General features: G+C 41.5%; 1 protein-coding gene across 3 annotated transcripts in view; it reads left to right on the top strand.

Annotated features, from left to right (window-relative positions):
• SCUBE1 (signal peptide, CUB domain and EGF like domain containing 1) overlaps positions 1 to 19,214 on the top strand; it is a 175,454-nt gene that overhangs the window by 118,955 nt on the left and 37,285 nt on the right. For all 3 annotated transcript variants that reach the window (XM_027730171.2, XM_039382978.1, XM_027730169.2), the window contains one exon: positions 10,436 to 10,558. In XM_027730171.2, the coding sequence (XP_027585972.1) occupies positions 10,436 to 10,558 (123 nt within the window). The remainder of the gene's footprint in view (positions 1 to 10,435; positions 10,559 to 19,214) is intronic.

Raw genomic sequence — 19,214 nt, 5'->3', positions numbered from 1 at the left:
CTCTACTCCAGAGGAATCAGACTTCCCTGATTTTTTATCATCAGCAGGCCATAGCCTGTCTGTCAAAGCCAGTCCACAAGTGTCCAGAGTCAGGGGATAGAACTGTAGAAGTTAGTTATTAAAGTATGTTTTGTCTTTTAACAACCCTTAAGTGTTTACTGAAGTGGTTTATTCTGAGCCATTCTTTGTCCCTGATGGTTTTCTCCCTGCTTCTCATCAACTTAAGCCAAGAGTAAACTTCCCAATAGTCAAATCAAGATCTAGTTTTCATAATTCATTATAAGCAACTCTGCTTCCATCAGACTCCTTACATGATTCTGCTTTCAAGCTACAACTTACCCTCCCAGTGTTTGTAACTAGAAATAAGTGCATGTTCAAATATAAACACCATTTGAGTTTGCTTCTCTGCACATGTAAGCAGAGAGCTATCAGAAAATAGAAGAGATCAGATAAAATCACAAGGCACTAGAGCCATGTAGCAAAACAAAAAATACCTTTACCCTCTCCATGCTGAGCAAAAGGCAAGTACAAATCTCGTGGCTGAGGTCTGTCTTTTATCCTAAAAAACAAAATAAAAAATAAATATAAGGGACAAACCCAGTAATTTGCTAAATATGTATGATGCACAGATTAAATGTGCAATTAAATGTTCAATTAAAATGGCTGAGCTTTCTTTAAATTGCCTTCTGACAAACAAGTTCTGACCATTCTCCAGTGCTTTTGCATAGTTGAAGAGTTTTGGGATCCCATTCTTTTTTCAGGAAGCAAGCAAGGAAGCCTTCTTGGTAAAGGCTGATTTGTGTGAATCTTCTCAACTGCTTTACAGCAACCAGCAGGTTTTCTGGGAAGATTTTGCAGCAGCAAAAATACTCCTCTTTTTTTGACAAAACCCATATGATTAAGAAAATAGAGGCATTTGTGCCAAACAGGCAGCCAAAGGCAGTGATTTAACACTGTGAAACAATAGATGTGGCTGCCTAACCAAAGGAAAAGGTAAGAAAAGCAGCATTAAATGAGAGGAAAATTGGGAATTTTGTCATGAAAACAGTGGTCCTGTTCAATGCTTAGGTACTGGCAAGACTTTGTGAGAACACACACTTTTGTGACCTCTTTGGGAAAGCCCTGAGAAGACCTCCTGTAGTTATGGTGTGACCCACTAGATGCTTCCACAGGGAATTTTTTGGCATATGAATCAACCCTGTGCATGTTGCAGAGATAACAGGTAGACTTGTAGTTGGTGAAAGAAGACCCAAAGAGAATCGATTCGATAGGAATGACAAAGGAAAGACTAAAGCCAAGAGGGAATATTAAATTACAGAGGCAGTTTGGGGGTTATTTTTGGTTTGACAGGACTCTAAGCAAGATGTGAGACCATGTCTGTCCAAAAAAAAAAAAAAAACCTCATAAAGATCAGGATTGAAAGAGGGAAAACTTGAGTGACTGATGGAAGGGCAGTGGTCAAGTTCAGTTTATCACAAGAGCTGCTTGTTTTAGAAGAGACAGACAGGACCAGAAAATTGGACCAGAGCACGAGCTCCCAGGTAGCTGCAAAAACACCTTCAATGTTTTTAATCTTTCCTTCTTTAATCAAACGTGGATTAAAGAAGCAAACATTAAGGCCTGTCTGCAGCAGCCTTATTGCTGAGGCTGCAGTCATTTTATGCTGTTACATTGATTTTATCCAGGTCTCAAGACAAAGAACATACAAGATCAATCCAGCCTGAGGAAAACAGGAGCAGCATCCAGCAGGCAGCTGCAGCAGCTCAGTAGGAAGCTCTGTGTCGTGTCCAGTGAGGGAGCCACAATCATCTGCTGCCCTGGAAACAGCTGGTTCAAGCCCTCCTAAGACTGGGAATTTAGATTTCTAATTTTTCCCCGCTTTTTTTAAAGGAAACAGGGAGTGGAGTGTTGTTGGTGCACCGTAAGGTGATAAAGCGTCTGAGCTGAGGGGCAGAGGGGAATACAGAAAGAGGAGAAGGCTCAGCCAAGTTTGGGGTGAAACCATAAATAATGGAGATGTTGGAGAGATAGGAAGATGCTGGTGTGCATCAGAAAATGAGTGAATGAATGGGGCCTGGGGGAGGAAGAGGTAGAAAACTCCTGATGGTCAGAAGCCTGGTGAGGGGATCAGAAAAATGAGCAGTTGGACACTCACTGGTGGGATGTTGACTGAATTTTTAGATTTATAGGCATAATTTGATTCAGACTTTCTAAGAGACGCTTTAAGTTCCAGGACACCGTGACAAAAAATCAATTTATAAAAAAAGGAAATAAATGCAGATTTTAGCTACCAACACGGTTGAAATTTGTCAGAAAGAAGAAAAGAGAAGACAAAAAAAGAAAGAGAATGGAAAGCAGAATCCTTCTTGTTGCTGCAAATTTATTTAATCCAGAATATGTGTGAAACTTTCACTGCCCCTTCCTTATTTTTGAGGGAATTGCCTTTTAGTTTTGGTTGGGGTTTTTTTTTGGCTTAAAGACATACAATTCATTTGTCTGCTGTAGACTTGTTCATGACAGACAAATATAATATAACAAATTATCTTCCATTAAAAAATTGCAGACTTGGGTCAGCTGCCATGTAACTCGTTGAGTTTCAGTCCCTCCCAAGGGTTCCATCTATCCCCACAAAATAAATTCATGTGTACTAAGTTAGGGGTTTTTTTTCATGACTAGGCAATATCCCTGTTCCCTAGAAACTTGCAGTTGTTATTTGTCTTTGTGAACCTCCCCTTTGAAAATGCCAAATCCTTTAAATTAATGCTTCAGAGGGTCATATTTTGCATTTCAGTTGTTGAAAAGACCTTGCATTTATTCAACAATATAAAGCCCCCTGAGGATCAACAACCACAGTGCATTTTGGAAAAGTGGGCTGTGCTTTCTGTTACTTGGGACTCACATAATGTTACTTGACTGCTCACATAATGAAAGCTACCAGCATTCAAAACTTACAGTATTTTGTCATTCTTTTATCTCTGCCTTTTTCCCCATAAAATACAGATTTTATATGATTTTTAATATGATCATCAACCCTCTCAGTGATGTATCTGCCTTCCCTGGTACAGAACAGATCCCTGGTTGGCTGAAGCAGTGCCTTCAAAAAGTTTTGGAGGGTTAATTTTTGGTCAGCAGCCAAATTTCTTTGATTCATTAAGGGCCATGAGGCATCTGAATTATCATGGGCTAATTGTATTCAACTGCCCCTTTCAGCAGGAGTAGCTTTATCACAGGAAAGCTGGCACAGTTTCACTGGCACTTTAGAGGGAGCATCACTACCTACAACTGTCTTCAATACCAATTTTATTTTTAAATTTTATTTTAATTAAGACAAACATGTTTTTAGAAGCAAACTGAGGTCCTTGGAAATAAGCACACGGCTTTCCCGAGCAGGTAAGAATTCCGAGAAGGTAAATGAAGACAAATATGAATAAATGTAAAGTGAGTTAATGCACTAAATCTGGGGATTCTTGTGTCTTGTAGTCCAGCAGTGCACAGCTCACTCGCTCCTGTGCTCTGCATTGAAATTACACAACCAAATTAAATAAAGAGCAAGGCCTTGGGGTTTTTTTAGTGAGATCTAGTGCAGAGGGATATCAGTTCCTCGAGTTTTGTCTGGTTTATTCCTTAAGAAACAGTGAATTAACTCCTTTTACTGTTGCTGTTGTGTGTAATCTTCAGCAACCCACAGAGTTCTTCTGCCTCAGCTCTTCCTGCATAAAATACACCTACAACTCTTATGGTCATAGTGGCTGTGTGAATAATCAAGGTAGATAAGTAGGCAGCCCAAGGTATTTGCACAATTCTTTACCACCATTTTAACCACGGCCCCCAGATCTGCAGACTTATTTCTTTCTCCCTTTCCTGTGTTTTATAAAAAGCATTTTGGTTGCTCAAAACATTACAGTAGGAGGAAAACTAGTTTTATTTTCTGGGATTCCTATGGCTTTTTTTTTTTTTCTTTTTTTGAGGGGGTGGGATGGAGGTGCAGGGGTGGTTTTAGCATTTAGCTCAGCCTAGACAGTAAAAGACCATCAGTCTGTTCCTTTATGTCTCCAGTCCACTTCACATTCTGGTGTCACAGCCTAAGACAGCTCACACTGTTTGGGTTCATAGCATTGCACTAACATGTTTTTAGGTTGAGAAAAGAATTCAGTGTTCAGCAAAAAAATTTAAATGAAAATCCTTTCTTTTCACATTAGATTTAGTAAATCCCCTTCCCTTTTACAGCTGAGAACTCTGGCCCTAACCTATTCTGACAGCTTTCCTGAGTTTTTCCACTTTCGAAGGTTTTTGTGTTTTATAAATCTAATTAACTGTAATAAGAAAATAATAGGACATAATGTTTGTTTTACAAGGTGATTGATCTCTTGGCAGCCTGGCAGACTCTTTTATTGATTGGTTGGTGGATAATGTCAGAGTGGATATGTCCTGGAGGAGAATAGCTGACACCTAAATCCATATGTGACAGATTACCATCTGTGTTGGAAGACAGGTTTCTTCGTGAAAATGCAAAGATAACAGGTGAAAATTGAGAAAGTGACATGAGGGAAATGTGTTGAAACCTGCCTCAACCTTTCCATGCTCTGAGAGCATTTACACAAAGCTCTCTGTTTTGTGGGCAGCTTGTTTTCAGGATGAGGGAGATTAAATTTTAATTACACTCATTCCTGTCTGCCCAGTCTAGATTTAATCCTGTTAATTAGGAAAATGCCTTGCCCCACAACCTAGCCATAAAGCTAATTAAACAGAGAATCTTCATTTGCTACTTAGTGGAACTGCAGTTCAGTAATGATTATCATACATTACAGTTAATTAGCACTGTGGGAGGGAAAATGAGGATGTTGTTGAAGCTCAGAACTCAAATTAGAGGTGCTGCAATATATGCCTTATTTCATTTTGCAGCTATCTGATGCAGGGAAGTCACACACTACCCTACCTGCCTCAGGTTCAGGTTTGTGAAAGGAGAGTTAATTAAATGAATCTCTCCTGCAGAAGTGTTGTGCAGGTTTAATGTGATGAAGCTCATAAGCTGCTGGCCTTTGAAATCCTCAAGCAGAAGACACTGCATAAATAGAATTATTCCTGGCTGGAACATGCAGAGCCTGCTGGGGAGCTCCCTGAGCTGTGCAGTCACAGGGAGAGTGGTGGGACAGCACTTGTGATTCCTGAAGTAAAGGTGGCCATCACAGTTCTGCAGACACTCACAAAATCTTTCAGGGCAAAACGCTACCAGCTGCTGTATCAAACCATTCACAAGCCCAAATCAGGAGCTAAACAACTGTAATTCCTCTAAAATTACTAATTACTTCAATCCGTAATGCTTTGTTCAGTTAGAATAGTCCATTTTAAAGTATTGGTCCATAAAACATCAAGTGATAATTACCAATACCCCGTTCTACAGATGAAGGAAAGCACAGAAGTGTCACACCCTGCCCAAACTGCTGGATAAACCCATTGTAAAACTGGAACTAGGACTAACTCCATGTAAATAAACCCCACAACAGCTGGCTGGATGTTTTCTGGAGGGAACAGCAGAACCTGTGTTCTGCTTTGATTTAGATTTTCTCGCAGTGGCACCGAATCCAGTGAGTCTGAGGATATGAAATTATCTTTCTACCGTAACAAGATATCCCTGGTGTGCATTATTTAAGATGCTACGGAATATTTTGAGTATTGCAAGTGTAGCCTGATATCTTATGCCCACCTTAATCCCGAGTTAATGCCTTTCAAGTTTTATTACAAAGTGACAGGCAGATATCAAAACAATTGCAGTCTGAGCACTGGGGGCTCTGTAATATTTGAAAGGTGGAACAACATGTGTTTTGTGGAAGCCAGTGCTGAATGCCAACACCAAGGGAGCCCGTTGAGTTGTGCACTGGGCTTGGATTCAAGTGTGGATGAGTTAGTTTGTTTTTCTGTTCCTCTATTTCCCCGCCTCTGACACGGGGTTAAAAAGTTTTGTGGCTGCTTTATGAAGTACTTTGTGGTCTGTGTGCATCAAGGAACTTATATCTGTGTCAACAGGGCAACACTAGTTAGGAGGTTTAGGGGACAGTGGTGATTTGTAAAAGCATGAGAAAAGAGAAGGAAAGAAAAGCAAAGGAAGAGTGTGAAATCAGGGAATAAGAACAACTCGCAGAAAATACATTTATATTAATATGTGCTTAGTACTGGTAATAGCATTATTAGCCCTAACATGTCATTATTAAAAACAGGAAAGTTATTAAGTTTCTGTAATTATTTCGGGCTGATCTGGGAGTGTATGATTTTCCTGGAGCTGGGTAGCATTTTAAATCTGCAAAGGATTAGACAGACACATTCAGTTCAAATATTTGTCCAGCCATTGAAAGGAGATCCTCACTTCCGGCTGTGATGAGGCTTTGGAAATCTCCATATCCATCATTGTTCAAGAGCTAAGTGAAGATTGCATGTTGATTACCCTTTCAGTTGCCTTTAAGCAGCTTATGTGAAAGTTCCAAGTCACCCAAAATCCCTAGTTTTTAATTTGTTCCCTGACTTGTATTCAGCAAGGCAAATCTTCGGGAGTTCATATGCACACACGAGTGCATAAATGCACCCTGATCAGAACCAGGTCCTTCCAAATATGAATTACACTGAGCAGAGCTTTTAAGTGGAAAAGGAGCAGCCATTCCCATTAATCTTCACGAGGTCATGAAAAGAAAAATAATGGTCTGCCTGTTAACCTGAGTCAAATCGTGACCGTGCAGCTTATCACAGAGCATCTGAGTTCCTGTGCCTTTATTTAAAGCTGAAAAGTTCTATTTAAAGCTGATTCCGCTGCCTCCCTCGTATTTTGAGATCCTCAGAAAACTTCAGGATCATCAGTTGCTTTGTAAGTATTTTGTTCAGCCCTCCTTCATCCTTCTGAAATGATTGCCCCCTCTGTTCTGCTGAAATCAGCTGTCCAGAAGAATATGGACCTTTGTGCTGGCTGCATCACTTGGTGTTTGCGCAGATCAAGAGCTTGTTGTGAGCAAGATATCATTTAACAGTATTCACAGGAGAAATCCTGTGGGATTTCGTTGCCAGATGAAAGCCCATCAAACGTCCTGGTCTGACATGACCCACACAGTGTCTGATCACAGACATCAGGACATTTTGTGCACAGCCCCCATGGAGAAATACAGTTCTTTATGTTCTTTTGCATTCCTGAGGATAAAGAGGAGCAGAAGAGCACTGTGGGAAGTTGGAGCCATTCTTCTGCAACCTGGATCATCAGTTGAAAGGGAGCCATTTGAGAGCTGTGTTGGGAGACTCCAGGTTTATGACTCCTCTCCAGTCCCAATAACAGTATGGCGATAGTTGACTAAATAATGTCAGAGTTGGTAGAGATACCACAGTGGGTTTCCACTGTGTTTTTTCTCCCTACAGGACAGACAGACATGCTTTGCTCTCCGTGAAGTTCAAAGAGGCACTTGACAAAGTTGGGTACCAGTGAGTTTAAAGATAAATGGGGCCTCACCTTCTCACGCAGTGGAATCATTTATTTTCACATGGCTCATAACCCGAATTATTTATAGCTGTGGAAAGAAAAATAGTGGGGATATAGACGTGGTGCAATTCCTGTGAACCAGTTAGACATGATACTGCTCTCTTCCAAGTGAAATGCAGCCATGCACTGCTCTCCACAGAGTGAAATAATTTTTACATGCCTTGTCAGTCTCGCTATGGTCGTGGAAAGAAATACAGTGAAAGCAGAGACGTTGGCACTGTTTATGTTATTTAGAATGTTTTTGCAGCTAACAGTTTTGACCTCTATTCTGTTTTGATGGTCCTGGTTTCAAAAGGTCACGTCATGTTTTCCAGTTAGAAGAAATGTATAAATACTTCTTTTCCTGTGGACTCTCACAGGTTTTACCCAGGTCCTGGTTCTGAATTACTCCGAAGACTTGCTGGTGTAGAACTGATATGCTGCATTGTCAGTGGAATTACAATTGTCAGCAGCCTAAAATCTACCCTCTCATGCCAGCAGGGTTTCATTTTTGCCCCTTCTGGTCTTCAGAGACCCTGAAAAGAAAGTCAGTGAGACTGGAATTTGGAATTTAACATGTGAAATGCAGGGGCCATCATTTAAAACATCAATCGTTACTCCAGAATGATGTTTGACAGGCTGCAAGTAATTTCTGCTTCAAGCAGGCTCAGGCAGCAGAGTAGCCCAAAGGTCATGTTGTTCTTATCACAGGGTAAAAGATATCTTCTTCATGATGGATGACTGCTCTGTGTGCATATGATGCATAACATATTAGTAATTTTAATTCACAATTCCATTTGTCCAACAGTTTTGTCAGGGCAAGCTAAACTGTGGTTAGGTTACACCTGTGCTGTGCAAAAGGATGGGACCTTTTGTGGTAATCCATCATAAGACCCTCAACACAGTCCCAAGTTGCACAAGCTGGAGCTCCTATCAAATCACTCCTACAAGTGGAAATGCCAACGTGCAGGAATTGGGCCAAAAAGTCCTGTTTTCAGTGCTTTTTCACTGCTGATCTTGAGCTGTGCAGGTGATCACAGCTGAAAACAAGTGGGTTTCTGCCTCCAGTCTCACAGAATTATGTAGAGACACCCTCAGCCTGTTCTTTGCAGATGTATCAGGTTGGGAGCCCAGGGCTGTCTGTTCTTGGCTGGCCAAATCCCCAAAGCTGGAGGACCACAGACAACAAACATGACTCCTGATGTCTGATCACTTTGAGAACTTTGTTGCCTGAGACATAAAGATTTGGGCAGGCTTGTGCAAAGCTCTCAGGATGTGATATCCCCACGGCTGCTGCCTACAATTTACACTCATTCTTTTAACAGGATTCAATGCCAAACCCTCTCCTCTGCACAAGCAGACACAAAAGTAATAAGCAGCAGTATCAGTTCAGAGGGTCTCAGAGCAAATTTCCTCTTTGCCACAAATGTGACTTTTAAGAAAACCTTTATAACAACATACAATTGTTCTTGCTTATCTGAGTGCTGAGCATATTTGTGTCAATGTGTGTGCAGCAAAGGGCTCTTCAGAAATGTGGGCTGAATTTGCCTCTCTGGATTTGCTGTTAGAATTTTCAGGCTTACCACCCCACTCCTCTTGCTGCTGTTTATATTTTACATGCAGAGATGTGATAAGAGCCATGCCACTCTCCCGTGTTGGTAATCACGTGTTTCCAATAATTATCTAATGACTTCCACTAAGAGTCGCCCTGAATTCAAATAATTTTTAAAACACGCCCTTCATTCACCATCATCATGCTGGTTTTGATAAATTTCCACCTCCACATATTGGATCTTTTGGCATCTAGATTTGCACTTTGCAAGATTGGCTTTTTAGACGACCAGCTGTTACCTGAAAATTTCAAAGCTCTTACAGCAAGAGGCTTTTCGAGAGGAAACATCACTCTCCACATCTTGTTTTCACTTCCAGAAGTGGGCAGCCAAGGCTTGATGTCTTGTTACTTCTTCACTGTATGCATTCATAAAAAGAGCTATTTCTTGGCACTGTTCTTCTCTTGAAAAAAAAAAAAATAAGAGTACCTTTTTTCTTTTTCAAACAAACACGGATCCATGGCTTTATGGTTGGAAAGATGCTCTGTATTTCAAATGAGGTTTTGTGGCCTCTCATATACTTACTGCACAACCTTTTATGGGTTGGAAAAGGGACTGGTCATTCCAGTTCTTCAGCACCTTTGGGAGAAGTTAAAAGGTGCAAGAAGTAGAATTACCCTTATGAAATTAAGAACAAAGGTCTTTTCAAGGTCATCAGTGCACTTCATAATCATTATTTAAAGTCAGAGCCATTGATCCTGTCCTTCATACATATAAATATATGTATATTTATATATATATGTGTGGCTTTCAAATAAAGGCAGTAGGTGCTCTGCCTTCAGAAGCAACATTTGACATGTTAGTTGCTCTTCTGTTATACCGTGAGAAAAGTTAGACACACGAAAATGGGTGTCACTGAATAATGGACAAACTAGCACATAATGCTAATTCTGAAAAAATCCTTACATTTGTTTATGTAGGCATTTTTTCAGAATTCAAATATGGCTTATTTTGTGTTTGTTACTATTTCAGTTTTTTCCCTGTGTTCTGGGTTTCAGTAGTTCCTGTACAAAGTAAAGGACTCACATCTTACACAGGTTGAGGTCTTCTGTCAGGCAGACCCACTCCATCTGCAGAGGAGCTTCTCTGAATGCTCCTTAACATCAAAATACCTCAACTTTGTTGAGTTTCAGCTCGGGGGGACATACCTGTGTCTCCTGAACAACTCAGCTCGTGGCTCTCCTGTGAGCCTTGTGAGACGGGTTTGGGAAGGGACACATCTGACCAGCCTGCTTCCTAACAGGGACAGCCTCTTTGGGGATCTGAGTAAATTCCTGTACTCCTGCCCTGGATTGCTGTCGAGAGCTGAATTTTTGCTGTTTGTTCTTGGCAGATATCGATGAGTGCTTGGTGAACAACGGGGGCTGTGACCATTTCTGCAGAAACACAGTTGGCAGCTTCGAGTGCAGCTGCCAGAAAGGCTACAAACTGCTCACAGACGAAAGGACCTGCCAAGGTAATGCTTCATTTACTTTGCTCTTTGTATAATGAGGATGTTGTTTCCAGTGGATTTCTTTTTTTTTTGTAATTAATTCATTTGTACTATAGGTTTTAATGATGCTGTCACAGGAAGTAGGGTTAGGAAAGACCTACGAGATTTCCATTTTCTGAGGTGGGGTTAGAAGATTGCTGGAAATGTCTTGTTTCAATGTTTTTAGTAGCAGAAATGCCAGTGTCCTGTTGAAGTGTAAAAATCCAAGTGGCATCATGGAATAGCCTCAGGCAAAGAGCCTTATGTTCAAATCCTCTAATTTGCTATGATCTTAATGGGACAGAGGCTTATCTTACTTAGACCAGGGTTGTTTAGAGTAACAGACTGGAATAGAGCATTTGCAAGGTTTAAACTGAAAAAAAAAGAGTCTAATTTGTGAGCTCACAAATTAGAGCAGAAACTGTTTGTGGGGGGATAATGGTGGTGTTTTGTGGGAATTCAAATGAAGTGTGGCTTATATCCTCTGCTGTGCGTGTCATGATTTGTTATCTAAGTAATATGATGTTATTTTTATTCTATGACTAATTAAGTGCACAACTATTTCCAGGTACTAACCATGTACCTTTGGAGTAATGATGCTTGAAGCATTTGAGCTCTTTAAAAAAAACCCTGGAAAAGGCTATGAAGATGAGCATCAACAGAGAGAGAAGAGGAAGCAGGATATATTCAATTAAAATTTTATTAATCCATGATTATTTGCAGGGGGTTTTGAACATGCAGAAGTCCAAAACAGCGTTAGTATTTTAGAGTTTCTTTACTCATCCACAAAAGAGAAAACAAGGTCTGAAGATACATATGCCATTCAAAAATTTTTCCATTGCTTTTCATTGGTACTTCCATCCACCATCTGGGAATGCTTCTCCACCCTGGCTGTGGGATTAGGCACAAAGGAGTCAGGGAAAGGTTGATTTCAAGCTGGACAGGATGGGAAGAGCTCAGAGTAGCACAGGTTGGGCAGAAATAACATGGTAGGATCATGTCAGACAAGGGTAAGTTGTCAGGTTTTGTTTTACCTGCTAAAAAGGGGAACAAAATGTTAAAAAGAAACTTCTTGATGTATTTAGAGATAGTCAGGAATCCCTTCTGGTCCACGAATTTCACGTGTCATGACGTGCTCTCACTGTGGTGTCAGTTGGAGGTTTCACCACCGAACTAATTGCAATTAGTGCACCAGTGAAAAACTCAAAGGGAAAAGTTAGTAGTAATAGGCTTTGAAAGCTCCCTGTAAACAAGCAGGTTTCTATCATGACAATGGAAATCTGGAAGCAGCTCTGTAAATGTTGTTCCAGTGAGTTTTGTTTCCTCCTGTGCCTGGGCTACGGAATGAGTGAGTCTCTTGGAACAACAAATACCCTGCAAGGACTAAAGCAGTGGCTGGTCTTCTTCTCTCCCTGCTGTGATCAGACATGGAAGTATCTACATGGTCTGGCCATCCTACTGTTCCCGTTGTCCATGAGGAAGGGCAGACACTCTGTCTGGCCTCTACATGATACTCTGACTCATTGGTAAACTGCAGCTTATCTGTTGCTGTAACAGATTAGTGCAAGCCCAGAGAATTTTGGGGCTGGGCAAGTTCTTCCAGTCCCAGAAAGGCTGGTTCTTCACAGGGGAGGACAAAGTTGTTTCCTGTTTGAAGTCTGAGGTATTTGGGCCCCAGAGACTGATTAGAGCAGCCGTGGTGTGATGCCTGCTTTGTGGAGGGAGCACTGTGATAATTCAGTTCCTGCGTGGTGCTTAAGGTGATAATTGGTGACTCATGCAGTCAGTGCTAATAAAGAGAGAAGGGAAGTGAATATAGAGCAAGAAATCACTGATGTGTGAATCACCTGTACTTTGCTGCTTCTGCTGCAAAAAGAGTATAGTTAGGGGAAGTGGTTGTGGTTATTAATGACAGGTCTGACGGAAAACTGTGTTTTGGGGTTAGTGACTCTTTTGGGATATAAATCATGCACGGGTTTTTTTAACAGCCAGTCAACACTGACCATAGAACATTAATGAGAGATTCAGGGAAATTTATTTTAGGCATATTAGCCTTTCCAGTGCTTGAAATAGCAAAGTCTAATTTGTGTTTATAAAAGATGCTGTTGTTCATGTTACATCTGTTGTTTTGATTCATAATAGAGTTTCTATGATTTATGGTCTTTCTGTCTACATTGCCTTTCTCCTCTGGTTTTCTTTTTCTTTTTTTTTTTTTAATAAAGATTTCTTTCCGTTACTAATCAACATGTTTACAAAATAGTCACTTAGGACTGTAGAAGTGTGCATTGTTGGGGACTGAGTCCTCTTTAGTTCAGATGGTCCCTCTTGTGTATAGAACGTTCATCTCCAAATGTGCTCAATATTAACAGCAAGGAACAGATTCTACTAACCTCAGGCAAAATGCCCATGGAAACAGCTGGTAAGCTTGCCCTTTTACAACCTGCAGAACCCCTGGATAAGGCTTTGAACATTATTCACAGGAAGTAATCAGTGAAGAGCAAAGCCACAGAGATATAGTTCACGTTAGCAACATTTTTCAAACAATATGTTGGAAAATACAAGCAAGCTGTTGCTGTATGACTTTATTTGTATCATCATTAACTTCAGCACAAGGCAATTTTGCATGTTTCAGTAAAAAAGCTCCTCCATACACCCAGTGAAATTCTGAAGTTGTCCCACCTCACCTAATTTCCTTGATGTCCTTTCATTGTAGACCTCAGAGCTGACTTGGAGGTTACAGGGAAATTGTATCAGTCTCAGACTTTGTTCTGGTTGTTTGCAGAGCCCCCACCCCATCATACCAAATGCCTTACACACATTCATCCTCTCTGTGAAGAGGAAAGTATTTCTCTCTCGGTTTTTAGGCAGGAAGGGTGAAGCCAAATATAGCAGCTTGCCTAAGATCACACGTGTGAATGCCTGGGCTGCCCGGGGAAGAAACCTCCAGGTTTTGTGAATCTGCCTTCTGTGAATTTGCCCATTACAAGGTGTTTTTTTTTTTCTTTTCTGTCGTTGCTCATATCCCTATATGAAAATCCACTGATTTTTCAGGAACTCTGCTTACTTGGTGCCACCCTGAACGTAGAGTGTTTGTGTAAGAAGCCCTTGCTTTTGCAAAGGGCCTTAAAATGTCCTGCATTTGTCTGTTTACAGCCAAACCATTTTTAGCCCTGGCTGCAAAGAAAACCACTGTCAATCACAGATTACTCCCGCTAGGGAGTGGTTCTCACGCTGTGGCTCCTTGTTAGACAAGAGAATGTGGGGGGTTCCCTTCCTTTCCCCTCCCCTGCATTCCAGCCATTTAAAAGGAAACTTATTTCTAACCCAGAAGGTGAAGAATCCACGTTGCCCTGCCAGTAATATTGTGGAGACTGATGCTGCTTTCCCAGAGTCTCTTTTTTAACCTAGACTTAAAAATAGGTGTTTTTTTTCCTCCTTTGACAGTGAAATCACCATATGACAATGCAGCTTTATTTTAATTGATCCCTTAAGTCTAAGGTATTGTAAATTCTTGGACGCAGGAAGAAATAGTTGGATCTGTTTATATAAACTTAGCAAAACTGGTCTGCCTCTCCTTTGAACATGTAATAAAAATAACATATCTACATTTATAGCAAGGAGAACTTGTGTTTGTAACCTTTTTGGTAATTAATAGAAGGACAACAACTCAGATCACTTTTAGAATGACATCAGCAACAAGCAAACAGGCGAGACTCGCTGCAGTGAAATGAAGCTGCAATGAATGTGTGTAAGCTCAGACATAATTACCTTAATCCTCAGCCAATATGAGTTTTAAAGCCAGTTAACTTAATTGCTTATTCAGTTCCTGTTTGTTGTGCAGTGATCTCGAAAAAAGATCAACAATAAGCAGCCTCTCTGCTCCACTCAAGTTCAAGCTTCATTAAGCACCCAGAAAAATGTGTGAAATTCTATCATAAATAATTTTCTCTTCCTGCTCTAGGAATTGCTTTTTGCAAAGTAAGACAGTGACAGACAGCACACACATTTGTCATAAATTTCTCCAGGGAGTGGTAGAGATGGAAAGATGTATTACCTTGAGGAGAAAAAAAAGTGTGCTTTTAGTGGGAACATCCAGTGATCAACATGTAATGCTTGAGTCTGCTCAGCCCACACTCACCCTCTGCCTCTCGCCACCTCTGTCCAAAACAGAGACAAATCCTTCTACACTGAGGAGTTTAAACTTTTGCAGGGGGCAGTTCAAGGCATTTTTTGAATCATTCTAGTCCACTTACAGCTTCCACAGAAGGCTGAAGTGGGGCTTGGTGATTGCAAGAGCTCCCAGACATGATGTTCAGACACGAAGGAGCCTTTTCACCAACTGTTTGAATTGATACAGACACTGTAATAAAAGGACATGACTGTCCTCTGGGGCATGTGGAATACCTGCATGGCATTTTTGGGGCTTCTCTAAGGCCACAGGAGACGTTTTTTATATGCTTTGAGGTATTGCCTGTTTGACTGTTGGTTATTCTTTGTTCCCTTCCTACCAGATTTTAAACAAATGCATTGACTCTTCTGTAGGTAGGCACTGGAACACAGGGTCTCACAGTCTGCTCTGGGTAGTGCTGGTGCCTGCCCAAGGGAAATTCAGTGATGCATGTTTGTAGAGCAGGAAATCCCAAAGAGCATTTGCCCCCTTGCTTCGTGGATATTGAATTTTCCCTCCAGTGATTTTCTGTGGGCACAGTTTGCTATTTAATACTACAAAGGTATCCAGTAGAAGTCCAGGTACAGCTGATTTGAGGTGTTTTTCTCTCTAATTACAAGTGATAGGTTACAGGATATACTTATTATCTCTAGCCATCCACACCTGGTTTTTACTTATGATCTGGAATATTATTCAAACCCAGCCTCAGGCCTTCTGTGTTAACCTGCTGCACCACAGAACTGTAATCCATTCAGTCCTAAAATAACACTGTTAAATGAGAGACTGGCCATTCTTTACTGCCAAATAGCCCTTAGTTCCAGGGAATTTGAGGTGATCAGACCTAGCTGACTCTATGATTGATCTGTTGGTAGAGGGATGCTTTACATAGGGCTCCCAATGCATAATTGTCAAGAGAAGCCTTATTTCATTCCAGAATGAGAGAAAGAAACACAGCACCTTGAAAAACACAGTAACTCTCTATGATCCAAGGATCCTGCAGGCCTGGTCTTGAAACAGTGCCATAACATCCACCTTTTCACTTATTTGTGTGAAATATGCCCTATTAGCCTTCCAGGGGTAAGATTTGAATCTCCCAGCATGGTATCTCCATTTTGAAAATGGGTATGAAATGAGGGATTAATCATACAGGGAGGGACAGATAGAAAGTGTTTGTGGGAATTATTTTTGGCCTCCAGAAGCCCATATAAAGATTAGCTACAAAGATCTCACTATACTCTTCTGTATGGAACCATTGATGGTAAATATGGATGTATAGGACCAGTCTAATCCCAAATAAATCAGTGCATCCACACTGGCAGCACTGAATCACTAGACATCTTTGACACAGAGTAACCAAATTAAAAAGTAAAAATGGCAAAGAGGTTTGCACCTTGGGCTACATGACAGTGACCTGCCACTCACATTTGATCATGTAACCCAGCAACTGGCCTGGTCCCAGTCACAGAACCTGATGGAGGTCTCAGGATGAGGATACACCCCTTGCCTTGATTTGTGTGGGACACAGCCACCCATCCAAGATGACTTAACAAAACACATGCACAGAGGTCAGGGCTGGAGCATCTGCACTGTGGAAACGAAGGACAGGAGTATTCAGCTTTAAAATCCTGAGGAACTTGCTAGGAATGGCAGGACAGAGGACTTTTATGTCATCATTCTGCCAGCCAAGCCAAGCTATCTTTTGACCTCACTTCTGTTGCCCCAGCTCTTCTTGCCCTGAGTTGTAGCTGAGTGTACCCTGGTGCCATCCCAGAGGCTGTGAGGAACATTAAATGGGAAGGAGCTGATTCCAGACTCCAGCTAATCCAGGTCAGTGCTAGAACTTAGCTTTCACATGAGTCATTTTAAAAGACAATGGGCCCCTCAAATTCAGTGCAGTTTGGCCAACTTTCCAGGGAAGAGTTTTGGAAAGTTTCATTGTTGGTCTACCCCCTCTCTTCCCTTTTCTCCTTCCATTAAACATATGGAAAAGAATGCAATGTTTAATAAAAATAACATTATTTAGCCTTCCTCTCCCTTCTGGAGGGGCAGTAACATACAGTTTCACAGCCAGATGAGATGGGCACCAGCAGAAATTTTACTGCCTGGTGTGGGTTTTTGTCTTAATATTTAAAATACATTTTTAGCTGAAGCCACACAAATCTCTCGCTGAGGTTGTCACCTTCATGGTCAGGACTGAACTGTAGAGGGTGGAGAGCATTATAAGGCCATGAGGCTGCTGCTGCCTGTGTCCTTGTGAGGCAAGTGGATCCCAGAGAGCACGTTTGCTGTCTGGGGTGAGGAGCAAGCAGACTTTAAAGTCCCTTCATGGACTTTTGCCCGAGTCTTCATGTGCATTTGCTGTAAGTTTGAGGTCTTCAGCAGTCAGAAAAAACATGCAGAACTCATTTTGCTCTCATTTATATCAAGGAGAAGGCTGTTGTACTCAGCAGAGCTGCAGTGCTACCACAGTAAAGGAACCTGCTGGTCCTTATTGCCTTGCACCACTTGAATGGGGTGAGTTGGTGCCACTGTGGGGGTGATTAATGGGAGAGAGGGATGAGGAGACTCAAGCCATTCCCCTGTCAACACTCCTTTGTGTGATACACATGAAGGAGAGTGATTTTGCCTTGATGCACTCATCCACTCATCCACAGCACCCAGGGAATGGCTGGAGCTGTGTCAGGGCAGGCTCAGGTTGGATCTCAGGGAAAGGTTCTTCCCCCAGAGGGTGTTTGGGCACTGCCCAGGCTCCCCAGGGCAGTGGGCACAGCCCCAAGGCTGCCAGAGCTCCAGGAGGGTTTGGCTGATCCTCTGGGGCACAGGGGGTGACTCTGGGGATGGTCCTGTGCAGGGCTGAGGGTTGGACTGGATGATCCTTGTGGGTCCCTTCCAACTCAGAATATTCTGTGATTCTGTGACCAGATGGCTGTGCTCTGGCTTATAAAATACATTGACTTGACAGAGGCTGATTTTCACCCAGTCCAGCTGAGTCTGGCCCAGGGTGTTTAATTGTGTGGACTCTTGGTATATGAACAGCAGTGCTGGTTCAGTTGCTAATGTAGCTCAAAAACCAGTGAGAATCAGTGGCGTGCTGGAGGAGATACTGGGAGCTGCTTGTGGAAACCAGACTGGCTCACAGAAAGAAAATTCAGGATGATTTCCCTGTCACTGATGATGTTCTCTCCCCGTGCAGATTTTCTCTAAGGCATTCTGTGCCACTGAGCCTTGCAAAAATATCGTGCTTCTGACAAGCACCATATTGCTCCTCGCATCAGATTAAAAAAATACTCTGCTGGGAAGCAACATGTTACACTGTCAATGAAAGGAATACTTTTCAAAATCCTCTCTGTTACACTTGGTGTCAGTGAGACTGTCAATAGTGGTGCGTTTTCTGCCTCTGTGAGAAAAAAAGGGTTGCAGGATCATACCCAGAAACAATAAATGCCCCAGGCATGAAGTAAAAACAGCTCTAGCCAGTACAAGTTTTGTTTGCCAAGTGATAGTATCTGCCGTGTTGGTTGTAGCAATTAAGTCTGCTGAAACATGAAAACAAATACATCCCCCCCACCTCCAGCTCTCCCCTCTGCAGCACAGTGTTTTCATAAGTTAAAGGGGAATGTTCTTTGGAAGGAATATTAAACCTCACAATCTAGGCTTTAAATCAGTTTCTAATGGGATGAGACCTAATGTGGGGAGGGCAGATGGGACAGATTATTCCACTTCCATTTTCCCATGAAGCTCCTGACACAGGCTACTGTTGGAAGTAAGACAGTAGATTAGTTTGACCTCAGGTCTCATTCAGTATGGTAGCTCTTACACTCTTAAACTCTATAAAAGTATACTGCTATCAAATTGCTTTTTACAGCTCTGCCTGGCCCCCTCTCCTTGCTGATGTGTGTGGGAAGCCAAGCAAAACGTTCCATTAGTGTTTAGAAAGAGAATTTGAGATACAATTTTCAGTTGATGCTGTAGGATTTATGATGTGTATAGTGCAGAAATGACTTCACTGGACTAGAATCATGTTATGTATTAATGAATTACCAGGATATGAGTCAGCCTTGGAATAGTCAGAGCAGGAAGGTAGCATTCTTCCACAAACAATAATCTGTTGATAAATAATGCTGAAAGCTGTAATTCAATAGGAATTGTTTTTAAAGGGAATCAGAGAAAGACTATATGTATAGATATAATCACATTGATTAAGGTCAGATAGCCTTTACCCTCATTGCTATACAGAATTGCATTAAAATGACAACTCTGTCCCAAATATTCATTTTCTTGTGCTTGCAGCTCCACTCCTGAGCCTTTTAAAAGTGCCCTGGTTTGTTTATTTTGTTCTAATGAGAATAAAAGCCAAACCCATTGAAACGAAGGGATGTGATTTTCTTCCAGTAGCCACGTTACAAACTGCTACTCTTTGTTTTGCTCACTTGGAGATGAGGCCTTAGTCAGGACAGGTGAGATAAAACCAAA

The sequence above is a fragment of the Pipra filicauda genome, unplaced genomic scaffold (genome assembly GCF_003945595.2).
Source record: "Pipra filicauda isolate LSUMZ 115617 unplaced genomic scaffold, ASM394559v2 scaffold292_size926685_pilon, whole genome shotgun sequence".
In the NCBI taxonomy this organism is placed as follows: domain Eukaryota; kingdom Metazoa; phylum Chordata; class Aves; order Passeriformes; family Pipridae; genus Pipra; species Pipra filicauda.
Note: the sequence above shows the minus strand (reverse complement) of the source record. Positions and strands in the feature narration are given on the sequence as shown.